This window comes from Pyxicephalus adspersus, chromosome 6 (assembly GCF_032062135.1).
Source record: "Pyxicephalus adspersus chromosome 6, UCB_Pads_2.0, whole genome shotgun sequence".
NCBI lineage: Eukaryota > Metazoa > Chordata > Amphibia > Anura > Pyxicephalidae > Pyxicephalus > Pyxicephalus adspersus.
In genome coordinates, this window is record NC_092863.1 from 40,003,246 (window position 1) to 40,016,814 (window position 13,569).

General features: G+C 38.0%; 1 protein-coding gene across 2 annotated transcripts in view; it reads left to right on the forward strand.

Moving 5' to 3' along the window:
• GRK3 (G protein-coupled receptor kinase 3) overlaps nucleotides 1-13,569 on the forward strand; it is a 163,132-nt gene that overhangs the window by 87,733 nt on the left and 61,830 nt on the right. For both annotated transcript variants that reach the window (XM_072415418.1, XM_072415419.1), the window contains exons 3-4: nucleotides 5,551-5,624; nucleotides 13,251-13,352. In XM_072415418.1, coding sequence (XP_072271519.1) covers nucleotides 5,551-5,624; nucleotides 13,251-13,352 — 176 coding nt within the window. The remainder of the gene's footprint in view (nucleotides 1-5,550; nucleotides 5,625-13,250; nucleotides 13,353-13,569) is intronic.

Consider the following 13,569-nt stretch of genomic DNA (forward strand, 5'->3'; position numbering starts at 1 on the left):
GTTTTAGAATAATATAGTACTTTACAATATACAGAGTTATTGCTTTTTCAGTATTTTCAGTATTTATGATTTGTTTAATGAAATGAAATGAAGTGATTGTGTTAAAAAGGCTTTAGTTCCTCACATTTTTATGCAATCTTTTTGTTCAACCCACTGAATTAAAGCTGAAAGTCTGCAATTCATCTGCATCTGAGTTGTTTCAATTAAAATAATTGTGGTAATGTACAGAACCAAAATTAGAAAAAAGTTACCTCTTTCCAAATATTTATGAACCTAACTTTATGTCCATGGCATTTTCACTTGTTTTAGTGTTAACAAGAATTTGGTTTAAGTCAAAAAGCAAACATAAAGTTCCTGCTGTATGCACAGCTGGAATAATCACTATAGCAGCCCATGTTTTTCCATGGGGTCTGAGCCAGTTGGGGTCCCTATGATGCGAAGTAATCGAGGACATTCACCTTATTGTTTCTTATGATCCAAGACCTCAGTAGAGTTCCACCACTTTAAAGACTTATAATGTGCACACTATGTAGCCCTCTACAAGGCTGTGAATAAATTGTCACATATACCCAGTATTGGTTACAGAAACACTGTCTGCTGGAATAGTAAACTTCCCAGTTGTGTAGGTCAGAGCTTTCAGAAGGGAGGTAAAATACCTTAATGTTAAGTCTGACATACAATTGTGTAAAAGGGGCAAATGAATCGTTATCTTTCAGTTATGCACTTGCTCCCTAAGCAGTTAGTATATTCAGTTAAGGTTAATTTTGTTTAAGGAGATGGATACAAGAACATGTATAAGAAAATAATACGGTTGCCTTGAATGAGACTTGGATGATTGTCTGGATGATGGTGAAAGTCTGGTAACTTTTAGGGCTGAAAATACATTGATAAAGTTCAGGGAAGATTCTTGCTCCATGTGGTTGGACTTTTTGACTTCATAGCATTTTCTCACAATGCCCTTTGACACAAGTTTAACTGGAGAAAATTATCTGGTGTACTTTGACATGGCTGCCAAGTGCTCATCGGAGAACCCCAGGAGGGACATTGTCAAAATCCAAAAAGAACAGAATGCATTCTTAGTGATGTTGTGTTCCAAAATGAATATCCCAGATTCTTTAATGCTTTGGGGAATCTGGTTAATCTAAAATGGTTTGTTTTTTTCTGCTATCAAAGACTACTAATTTCTGGACTAAAAAAACAGTTGCTGTTTGCTGTCTTGCCTGTTTAAAAAAATTGTATATTGTGTTCCTTAGTTTGCCGGTTTACCTATTTGCCAGTTTGATCTTTTAAAGCCTATTTGCAGTTTGATGATGTCTGGCATTTGATAGTGTTTACTGCTATATTTTATTTAAAAACATTAAAAAGTGAAGTGAATGCAGCGTGTGTCTATATTAAAAACTGATTCACCCGGCTGTTTTTGGGTGGTTACTAAAGAGTTTGGTCACAATACAGGGGCTGCCACCCACCTACAATTTCTTCCCACCCGGCTTAAAAACATTTCTGGGTTGAGCACTGCTATTGGTGGTATGATCAGAGCCAGAATAGAGTGGGTTTCTGAGGACTGCATTTCAGGATTCTAGACGGGGCACAGAACTACTTCTAGGACAAATGACATCCTACATAGATTTTTTTGATGAGTGTCTTCTTTTAAAGGGGTGGGTGCTGGTGGTATATATTGTACAAGCTATTATTTTATACAAAATTATTCATCAAAATCCTACATAAATATTTTATGTGTTCCTATGGCTGCATTAGAATATATTCCCTTTCTATGTATAATTTACCTTTTAAGCCCAGCTTCATCTGGAAAGTAAATACAAATTTATTGTTACATTTTATTCCTGAAAAAGCTTAAGGATTCTAATTGAACCCTGGCTGGTTTGTAAAGAGTGTGTTGGTGTATTCCAAAGAACTGACTTTCACTGTTGGATTATGTAAACTGCCATTTCTGACCTGGTTCTAAAAATACAGCTTACTTGATTGATGTTCTGATCCTCTGTCTTTATTACATCCCTAATCACTAATTCCAAATCACGATGCAGCTCAGATTTTCAACTACTTTAACACAATTTGTCACAAGTTGTCTGCATGCTTGTTTCAGGTGTGTGACTGAGACCAACACTAAAAGATCAACTTTTATATCCGGGCAAAGTCCAGCCATGGTAGCTTACATAATGTCCCAGTGGTTGGTCCACTTTAACAAACATACAATTATATCGAATAGAATTCAACTGTCATTAGTAATTTAACCTGCTACAAGGTGGTATTTATTTTATGTTATGTCACATTAATAATACTTGTATGGTTAAGTTGTGTTTATGCGGTACCTAATTAGTTTTTTAAACTGATATCCACCTCAGTTTACCTGTAAAAGTGCTTCCAGATAGATAAAACAGAAAGATGACTGCCCTTTATTGGATACTTTTTGCCACCAAGGAGGAATCCTTGAAATATTTTTTAGGTCTCTGAAAATTCCTTCAAAAACCATTTGTTTTGGCGGTCAGGTAGAGAAATGCTCTGACAGTGGTGGCTAGAATGCTAAAATAATCCTTGGTCCAGAAGTGGGTAAGTGGCATTAGACCTGGAAGTAGGCAGGCAATGTGAGATCAATTAGCAGCAGGGTGAAGAACCCATTTGGGGGTTCATTGGTTGAGAATGGCTAGTCTGTGTAGTAGGTTGGTACATGCTAGTAACAATCCAGTATTTATTACAGTATCTTCAGAAGTTGGTGTTGCTCTTCTGTTTACACAATAAAGCAAGGTTATGTGCTACACAAAAGTTGCTGAGCAATATGCATTTCAAAAGCACATTCAGTTATTTAGGTGGAGTTCAGCTCTAAGAGAATTCTGGAGCAAGACCGGATGCAAGAAAAGCAGAATTTTTTATGATCACCAAACTATGATGATTAGGGTTCATTGAACAGTTCAATGTCACAATCTTTTATAAAACATTGCTGCCTTAACATTGTCCTTCTGGTTACAGTTGAGGTTATTTAAGGTATTATAGGAAAAGTGTATTAATAAATCGATTAGAAATGTTAGTGTCCTTATTTAACGACAAGAATATTTCTAATGGAATATTAGATCTTAAGAGATTAGTTTAATCAGAATGAATGGTGCTTTATTAGCTGTATAATTCACTTCTGCCTTTGTAAAATAGAACGTGTGTTGGGATAGCTAAGGAAAACCATATGCTTGAAATGTAGCTTTTTTTTTTTTTAAAGAATTTCCTAGTTTCTTTATTATATACCCTTACATGTTATTAAATGTAAACATAAGCAGATAAAATGCTCATATTCATAGGCATGGGGTTTCTTTAAAATTTCAATAAATGTGTACATTATTGATTCTTCATGCATGCAATATGCTACAGGAGCTATTCTGAGTCTCCATTGACCCAGTTCCCCGTTCTTGCTGTCTTTCTGCATTTTTAGGGCAGCCTTATAATTTCCCAGGATGCCTATCTCTCATTTGCTCATCACAGAAAAAACCTAAACCATGTCTATGTATTGTACAGTGAAAGCCCGCTGTTAACAGTGCGGGAGGTTACCACCTAGCAACAGCTTACATTTGTTCGAGTAGGTGGCAAGTTACTGGCAACTGTCCAGGGTGCCTTAGAAAACAGCTCCAATGGAGGGGATGGTGAATGAGTCAGCCTCACGCTGTCAATGCAAAAGCCCCTCAACAGCCGGTGTATCAGCTGCATGTTTGAGCTGGCTGACCAATCAGTTATTAGCCTATTATGTTCATTTTGTCTGGTCGGGTATAGTGCCCTATTTGTGTCGGTACCAGGTCCAAATTCATTGCCGGGCTTTTCAACAAATGTATTCCACTGAGTTGTTAATCTTCTGCATTCTAAGTCTGTGTGGTTTTCTTTCACTTTAAAGAAGTAATATTTGAGTTCTTTGTTAGTAGACACATTTTTAGTTTGATTGTCTACATGGACAATTACTAGCCATTTTTTTCCTGGGTCACAAATTTACTTCCAGTATCCAGGATTTTAGTCTAACATTTTAGTTAACTGATTTTTTGTCTGGCATTTCAAAACTGCATTTCATACACAAGGGTTGTTGTATCCCTGTTATGCCTAAACATTTGACTACCTTACATACATTTGCTGTTGTCATATGACACAAACATAGACACAAAACATCAGGGATGACAAATGAAGCTATACTTGTATATAATGTGACTTTAACAAGCTGACTGTTACCTTGTCATGTTTATTAGCATTAGTTTGGGCTACCAAGGTTTCAAAATGATCCTTTATCCATTTTATTCTCAAAAACAACATCTAGGTTATGATGCATTAAGGGTGACACTAAAGCACTTTCCTGCACTTTCCTGCACTCTCCAGGCAACTCAGTCCACTGTCAGGGTCTGGAGAAATGGCCAAGACTTCCTGGTACAGGAAAATATTTAACACCCACCCTACCTCCCCTCAATGCATCAATCGGTGCACTGTCACTTGGCAAAGAAGGGGGGTTGGGTATAGCTAGGTTTGAGTTTTGATTTAGAATTTAGACAGGCTGGATAGCTGATATGGTTGTTAGGGTAGTGTGGCTATAAGTAAATGCTTCTTAGGGCCGCTACAAGAAAGCATCTCTGTATGGGCAAAATAAAGGCCTAAGACCAGACGTCACACAGCTTTTTATTATTTCTGGACCACTTTATAGAGTAGCTAAGAAGAAAAGATTTAGAGGATGGATTCTCTTATGGAAGTGTCCTGCTGTCATTTATTTTAAAGACCATTATTTAGCAGGAGCACTACATCTACCCACTGCAACCATAGGGACTTCATATTTACTTATAAGAGAGTTAAACTGTCTTCCTTTAGAGTAGACCCTCAGACTTGTTAGAGTGGGCTTCAGATGTGTTTTTTTTTTTTTGGGGGGGGGGGGGATAAACTCAAGACCTCCAATCTACCTTTGTTTTGGGTTAAATTATGATGATAATCTTTCCCTGATCACTGTTTTTTCTTTCATCAATAATTTTTGGTTTAGGGGCTTTAGGTTATCTGAAGAAACAAGTCAGGCTCGAAACCTGTACCATGAAACTGTACTATGAACAGCTGTTGCACTTACTACTCACAGGTCCAGCTCATATTTGTGCATACCATATTGCACACGTGTAAATATTCTGTACATCGTGGTACATTGCACGGTCACAAATTGTGCAGATGCCTTATTTTTGTGTGTTAGGGCAATATATTAATAGGCTGCATTTTTTTTTGGCATGAGCCCTAAAGAACAACTATTTAGATGCTTAAAAATTATCTGTTAACAGTGGAGATTTATAGTAATTTCCATAGCATGACCTCATAATCATAGACTGGTACTAATGTTGCTTCCCAGGTAATGTGACACTGCTCTTTTTTAGGATAACATGACACTCTTAAAGCTCGTGTGTAATAGTACTGTGCTTTTATGGAACAGCAGCTTCTGAATATGTTGTGTCTTGATCTTTGCCAAAGCTCAATCAGTTCTGTTGTTTTTGTGGTCCAAAAAAAAAACATTGCTGTACTATTAACATAATTTTGTCTTTTTTACAGGTTTCCTGCTATTCAAAGAATTTTGCACAAATGACATTGATGAAGGGGTTCCACAGCTCAAGTTTTATGAGGAGGTAACTGGTCTATTTTTTCACATTTGGCTATGATGGCTTTTGTAAAATGACCTAAAAGTCTACTTACGTGGGCACGGACAGTCAATCAATCCTCAGGGTTCCAAAATTTCTGTTATCTCTAACAGTGAATAGGCACGGTATGATTACAGCTGTCAAGTTCTGACTGTCAGAACCTTGGAGAGTTGGAATATTGCTTGGCAATTCTTATTCTTCTCTGCTGATTAAGCAGAGATAAGCCTGTGCCAAATGCACTGTTCCCTGGAAAGCTTTTCTGACATGCATTATCCAGTAGGTAAACATGTCAGGTGTAATCTGTATTGTTCAGAGTCTCCATATCCCTAATGGAACAATCCTCATGCCTGGATACTTTATTTCACCAAGGTCACAGTGAAGGAGGATGTATTGTTTTTGGTTTGCTGCTTAGTTGACCCATACTTGTCCCAAAAACCATTCTGATAGATGTAATTTAATGTGTTCCCCTATACTAATGGGTTAAATGAAACCTAGGTGAAAAGAAACAGAAAGGCAGCCACTACTAATCGTATGAATAAATATATTTTGAAATGTGACTAGCCTAGGTTTCTGAATTTGACTTGCTGTTTGCAATCTGTTATTACCTGCACAGCAGCACTCAGAATTAAATAAGGAAGAAAAGCATTTGGAGCCAATCAGGTGTGCTGCATGTATATGTGCTGAGAAGAATCATTTTTCACCATCTTTTTTGGCAGGGCTGTTTAAAGCTGGGTGAATAAAAGCCTTAATTTTACAACAGTTAAAAGAGCTCCTGTATTTGTTTTTCATTTGTATATTTAACAGTTTTCCTGGAATTTCCAGGAATTTATTGATTTTGCCTGGCCCGTGGGTAATGAGCCAGTAAAGCAAAAATGCTGCCAGAACCGATCTGCATACCTTTTTTAAGTTGATAACGTAGAACCTATTAAAGCCAGAAATGACCACGCATCTAGCATTTTCAGAACGTCAGTGATGGCAGCCTCTTTATTTTTTCTCTAGGTGTTTTCTTAGTTAGGTTTTTATGTTTTAAGTTGTGTTCTTTCTAGAGAGCAACGTTTATTAAACAAATATTTAGTTAAAAGTTTAATGTCCACTGTGCTTAAGAAGTATTTTTTTTTTTACTAGATACTCATTTGATTAAAAACCCTCCTATAAAAAATATGTGTCCCATATATACTCGTTATATAGTGACCATAACTTATTTTCCAACATGCAAAATCTGCACTTTGCTCCAAAACAGTGGTTTAAGATAATGGTGTATAACACAAAAAACAAAGACTGTGTGACAGATGAGATGTCATGGTCCTGTCATCCCGTAGTATAAGCATCTCATGACATAGCATCAGTAACTTTTATTCTTTAACTAAAAGATGAAAGAACACAGAAGAATGCTGCTAGCAAAGTGCCCTTATTTCCTCCAAATATAAAACACTATACGGATGATGTGGGTAAAACAGGTTAGACTTGCTAGTTTGGAACAAAGAAAATGTAAAATTTGATTGTGTATGACACCCACAGTGTGCTAGTGCCGTTCTCAGGTGTACTTAGTTTTAATGTCAGCCGGTGTTACTAAGCAACTCGGTATAGCACAGGGCTTTCCTCACACTTGCTATTAGATTGCAGCCTTTGGTGTAGAACACATGAACGGAACGAGGCCATGGAGATTACATGTGCTTTTGTGATCAGTTGCCATAAATAAAGGACGCCTGCTCTTGACCATCTCATAACCAATGGGCTTCAAGCTAACCGCCACTCAATCGTGCTTATTTTATAGACGGTTCCACGATTGTCAAAACCACCTTGCTTCTAAATAACTATAAATACATAGAATGTTGAAAAAAAACGACAACCCACTTTCACATCTAGAAGACAACTGTGTGCTTTAGGAGTGTTACAAATTATATATGTAGATAGTTTTAGTTTTACAAAATATAGTTTTTTTTCTCATGAATATAGAAAGCTTTGTTTGAAGTAAATCATATATATTATGTATTGCATTGGTGGCATGGTGGCTCAGTGTTTAGCACTCTGGTCTTTGCTGCTCTAGGTCTGAGGTTCAAATCTCGGCCAGGGCACTATCTGCATGGAGTTTGCATGTTCTCCCCGTGTTTGCGTGGGTTTCCTCCAGGTATTTCTTTGCACTTTGTAAAGGGATGTGTAATATGTCGGTGCTATATAAATACTAGTTATAAATAATACACTACCAAGAGAATAATCAGCTCTTCTATTACCAAAGACCTCCAGAAGTGCCTCCCAATTTGCCCAAAATGTCCCCTGCACCTAAGAAACTCCCATTTTCAATGTAAATACTGTTTTCCGTTAGATGTACGGTATACATACCCTGTTCAGTTAATATAACAGATATTTGTTTAACCTGATAATAGCTATAAAAACCTATATCATAAAATGCATATGCTAAAGTTTTGAAATGATTGAGGCTTAGACTAATGCAGTGTGCCTGCCAGTTCTTCCCTGTAGGCTTATTTGTGTATAACTTGGTATACTGGCTTTCAACTCTGCACATGCCAAAATCGTTTTATGTGAAATAACAATTGCAACATTTAGGCTTTTTCTCCAATTCCACACATTTTGAATGTGGGATGATTATCCTGGAGTTACATTTGACTTTGTTTCCACTGTATGTCTTTATAAACAGTGTACTGCCGTGGTTTTATATTCTTCTGACAAGGAAAAGCCAGTTGGTATTTCCATTGACTTTAAAGTTTTTTTGTGAATCAACGGTGTTTCTGGTACATCTCCATCTGGACCGTGAATTATCCACACATGCATTTCTCTTGGCCATGGGAAATTTGATTAATTTGGGATATTCTCCTCTATATTTTATTAAACCAGAGCTGCTTTGTGCTTCCATATACATAACAGTGAATAATTAGCAAGTTCATTTGTGCCAAGCTGATTATAATGGTGCTTGGTATCTATAAATCCTGCAAATCTTTGTGTCAGGCATGATATTGACTATAATCTTCTGCTTGTCTATTAAAGGTAATTAAAATGCAATCACAGGCCTTCCTCCTTCATAATTTACTTGCATTGATTTAGGGAATTTAGAAATCTGTAAATGGCAAAATTCACATCAGTACTGGCAGAGGTTACATATTCTAAATACAAGGGCACAGCCTGAAACTGTAAGTAAAGCTGCGTACACACGTGCAATTATTGTCGTTGGAAAGGATCTTTCACGATCCTTTCCACGACAAAGGACTACACGATGCATGAACGGTGCGGTACATACAGCACCGCTCTGCTCTATGGAGAGGGGAGGGGGAGAGCGATGGCGCTGCACCCTGCTGCACGCTCTCCCCCTTCCCTTGCATTAGGATCGGTTGTCGTTCATCGTTCGTGGATCCGCCAGGACGGATCCACGGACGATGAATGACGCCGACTCTACACACGCCAGATTCTCGCCCAATATCTGGCCGATGCCGATTATCGGGCAGAAAAAATCTGACGTGTGTACGCAGCTTAAGACTTCGGATCTGACAAGAGCCGGAGAAAGGATGACCACTTAAAATTTACCATAAAAGTCATTCTTGTTTATACAGAGATTATCAAAGATATCCCTAGAACTGGAACAGCAATGCCACCAACCCAAGGCTGTTTTTTGCACTGAAAATAATCAAATCAATTTTATTAGCTTTTATAAGGGAGGATCTGGCACAAGCAATTCTTTTTCTAAGAACAATATCTTAAATAATTTTGGATTGTAATAGCTATTCAGCTATATGTAGGGTTAGGTATGCACTGCCTGCCTATAAAATGTATGTGCCCAAAAATGCTGACTCCATATGACTCCAAGAATACTAAATGGCCAGGGTCTTCCATCATTGGAAAATTCCTGGGCTATCAGAGAAGAATTATCTTACATGGCCGTGTTAGGATTCTTCAGGCATTAGATATCAGAACATTAGCTATTATTTTTACAAAATGATTGGCTACCACAGAGTCCAGATTTCAGAACTATTGAGAATCTTTTGGGATGTCCTGAAAGACATTATGCATAGACCTGATTCCCCCATGATTAATACAAGATCTTGGTTAAAAATAATTGTAACTCTGGATGGAAATAAATGTTGTGACATTTGCAAAAGCTTGTTGAAACAGTACCATAAATGCCAAAGCAAAATGCAGCCCAATGAAATATTAGAGTGTTTTGGCTAGCAAGGGTATATCGTGGTGATTAGGTGACCAAGGAGAATGCTGGTCAGTGTCCTTTGTTTTTGAACCGCTTCATTCCAGGAAACTTTTTCCTGGCTTTGCCCAGAAAGAAGAGAGCTAGAAATATGAAATAAGACATTTATTCAACATATCCCCCCTGAGACTGATGCACTTCGTACAGTGTAGTTGCAGCTTTTCTAGACCGCTCAAATAAAAATCCTTTGGTTGGGCCGCAAACCAGGTCTTAGCAGCATCTTTGACGTCAGAATTGTCCTCAAAACGTTTCCCCTTCAGGTGTTTCTTCAAATTAGGTAACAGATAATAGTCGGAAGGGGCTAGGTTAGGTGAGTAGGGGGGATGATGGACCAATTAGAAACTCAGGGGTGTTCGATTTGGCAGCCACAACGTTGGACGTGTCCGCAGGTACATTGTTCTGCAAAAAAGGATCCCTTTGGTCAACTTTCCACAATGTTTCTTAATTGTTTCCTTCAGCTGGTCCAGGAGGTTAGCATAATACTGACCAGTGATACTATAGCCCTGAGGTAGGTAGTCCACCAAGTCACCGCTGTGGCGCCATTCCTTTGACTGTTCTTTGGTTTCAGGATCACAGATGTGGAGCCAGGTCTCATCCTCGGTCACTAACTTAGCCAAAAATTCCTGTGCACCTTCAAAATGGGCCAAAACAGATTTGGATGCCTCAACTCGTTCCTTCTTCTGATCACTGTTTAAACATTTCGGCACCCACTTCGCTAAAAGCTTGCGTATGTCTAGGATAGTGTTGATAACAAACCCAACACGCTCCCGTGAGATGTCAAATATCTTTTTTGAGGATATTCGCCGCTCCTCAATAATCAGCTTATGGACAGCATTGCAAGTTGCCGGGGTCAGTTGAGGTTGGGGGGCGCCCACTGCGGGGCTCATCCTCAACGGTGAAATGCCCAGTCTTGAATTGAGATATCCAGGTTTTGACGGTGCTGTAGGAATTTGCACAGTTACATACTAAAATATTAGACTGTCATATGCCCCCACACTCCTTTTTCTATTTCATCTGGAAGAGGGCAAAGCCAGGAACTTCTCAGCACCACCTCATAAAAGTGAACTTTTCTCTGCAGAACATAGTACTGTTTACTGATAGATTAACTGTGGTCTCAAAGTCATGTCAAGGTACATCGGTATAAAATAACAGTCCCAGAGTTTCTTCTTTCTCTAATGGTGTTCCCCATCCCTCTCGAATTTGCTTCTATATTAAATTGTGATACACAAAAAAATAAATATATACCCAGTACCCAACCCAGGCATTTTTTAAAGCTGGGTGGGAAGAAATTGCAGGTGGATGGCAGCCCCTGTATTGTGATCCAACTCTTCAGCAACCACCCAAAAACACCCAGGTGGTTACCGAAAAGTGCGGGGTAAAAGGACCTGGGGAGAACACTGATATACCCTACTTATTGTGAGGGAATATAGTTGTCTAGCATCTCTTATTACATCTCTTATGGGAGCTTTACTGTTTACCTTTAGATTTTAGGGTAATTTGAGGATCATTAAGAATATCACATTGTGAGCTTGATAGTTAGATGTTTAGGAAATGATTAGGAAATGTGCTAAAGCCTTGTACAGACGTCCAAGCCTTATACAGATGAAGCGGCAGAGGATTGTCGCTTGAAACAATCTGTTTAATAGAAGTGGAGGAGAGAGGACAAGCACACGGCACCCCATTACGCTCAATAGGAGTGCACAGCAGTCATTCATCAATCTGCAGTGACATGTTGATGAAAAATGTTGGGGGCATGCTGTACATATGTCAGATTTTGTCCAAAGACCAGCACGACAGTTTGTCTCGAATTATCTACCGTGTGAGTAGCTTAAGAGAAATATATGTAGGCTGCTATCACTAAATTTTGGTTTCCTTGCTGTCATTCTGATCTGGCAAATTTAAAATCTTCTGAGCTACTGACCTAAACATAAAGATAGATCCAGACTTCAGACTTCTCGCTAGATACATATTCTGCATACTTGTTTTTGGGCAAATAATTCAGGTCAGGTATAAACAGGTCAACAAGATTTGTGTCCTGCAAATCTTTAGCAGTACGAGTTGTTGTTTTATTAATCTGAAAATATACACATAACGTTTTGTAGGTTTGAATTATTAAATAAATAATGTAGGTTTTAAAATTTTGTGTCAGTGATGCATTGTCACTTTATGGGATATTTGGGGTTTGACGAGGACCGTAAGATTAAGAAAAAGTATTGAAGTAAATGTGATTGGTATAATTGGCATTGGCCGTTTTTCAGTGCTAAATGGAATGCTAACTACTTAGCTTGAAAATGGCAGCTTGTTTTCATAGGGTTGCTTAGTAAATGTCCATGTAGCCATGTTTTACATATGTCTTGTTGTGGGTGGAAAGATTTGCTGCAATTACTGCCAGGAACAATCACCCAGTTTACCTAAATATGAAAAACCTAATGGGTATCATGCAAAATAACCCTGGTTTGGCCTGCGTTTGAAGAGGCAGTGGCCAAAGTGCAATACTTCATAGCAAACATTTGTCAGCATTTGATTGGACTTTGTATAAAAAAAAACTTGTTAAGCTGGTATATGTCTGGTTGGAATTGGTTTTAGGGCTCTAAAGGGTATTCTGCACAGTTTGTTACAATTCACACATTCTTCTGTAAATGTACTTTGAATCCCTCAATTTCCCAATCAGTTTCATATAAAAGGTATTACCCAAATCTGTTAATGCTTTGTATATAATTTATAATTGTATATGAATTAGGTCATCTATATTTTTTCATTATTCCAATTTGTTTTTATTTCTGTTCTCCATTACTGCTCGTGGTGCTGCTGTACTTTTCCTTCTGACAACGCAAACCTATGACATGGCTGACTTGTTGGAAATAGAGGACCCACTTGGTGGCTAATAGTCTCAGCTGCTTTTACGGGAGATGGAGGAATTACACTAAGTAAATTTTCAAAGCCCCATCTAGTGACTACTCTACAAACCTCAGTATAGTGAGGTAAAGAGAAAGCTTGTAAAATTAAAGCTATGATATTATACCTTCCTTTCTTACCTTCCCATGATGCCCTCATTGTCATAGATTTGTCAAAGGCCACTATGTGCCTGGGAGGAAGCATTGTCCTGTGGCCAGTGCACACAAGTAACCAAAACTTTAATTTCTCTTTGTGCTGTCCCACATCAGAAAAAAAAGTGCAATGCAATGTTTAGGCTATATTTCATCCTGCATACAAGTAATTGACATTGTTTCCCACCTCTGCTTGGAAGTGAAATGTAAGGCTGGAGTGTTGAAACTCATGCATGTAAGCTTATGTATATAAAGCCTACCTAAGTTGGGTACTTTGTTGTCCTCAATAATAAATATTACAAAATGTCAGGAATAAAAATATGATATTCTGTATTCATTTATTCTATCCCATTTCAGATAAAAGAGTACGAAAAACTGGATTCCGAGGAGGACCGCCTTTGTAGAAGTCGACAAATTTATGACACATACATTATGAAAGAGCTACTATCTTGTTCACATGTAAGTATTTGCATCTGTTTGTCTAAATGTCTGTTTTGTCATTTCTGTCTGCTGATAGTTGTCTCTTGTTGGACATATACTTACCTAATGCACTTAGGTGTAATGTGCGGTACATGTGCAGTTTGTGAAGTAGTGTTTCATTCATTTTAGTAGAAATTCTTACCTTTCTTGGGTTATGTTCACAATCCAACTGATGTACTCATGAGGATAGCAGCAT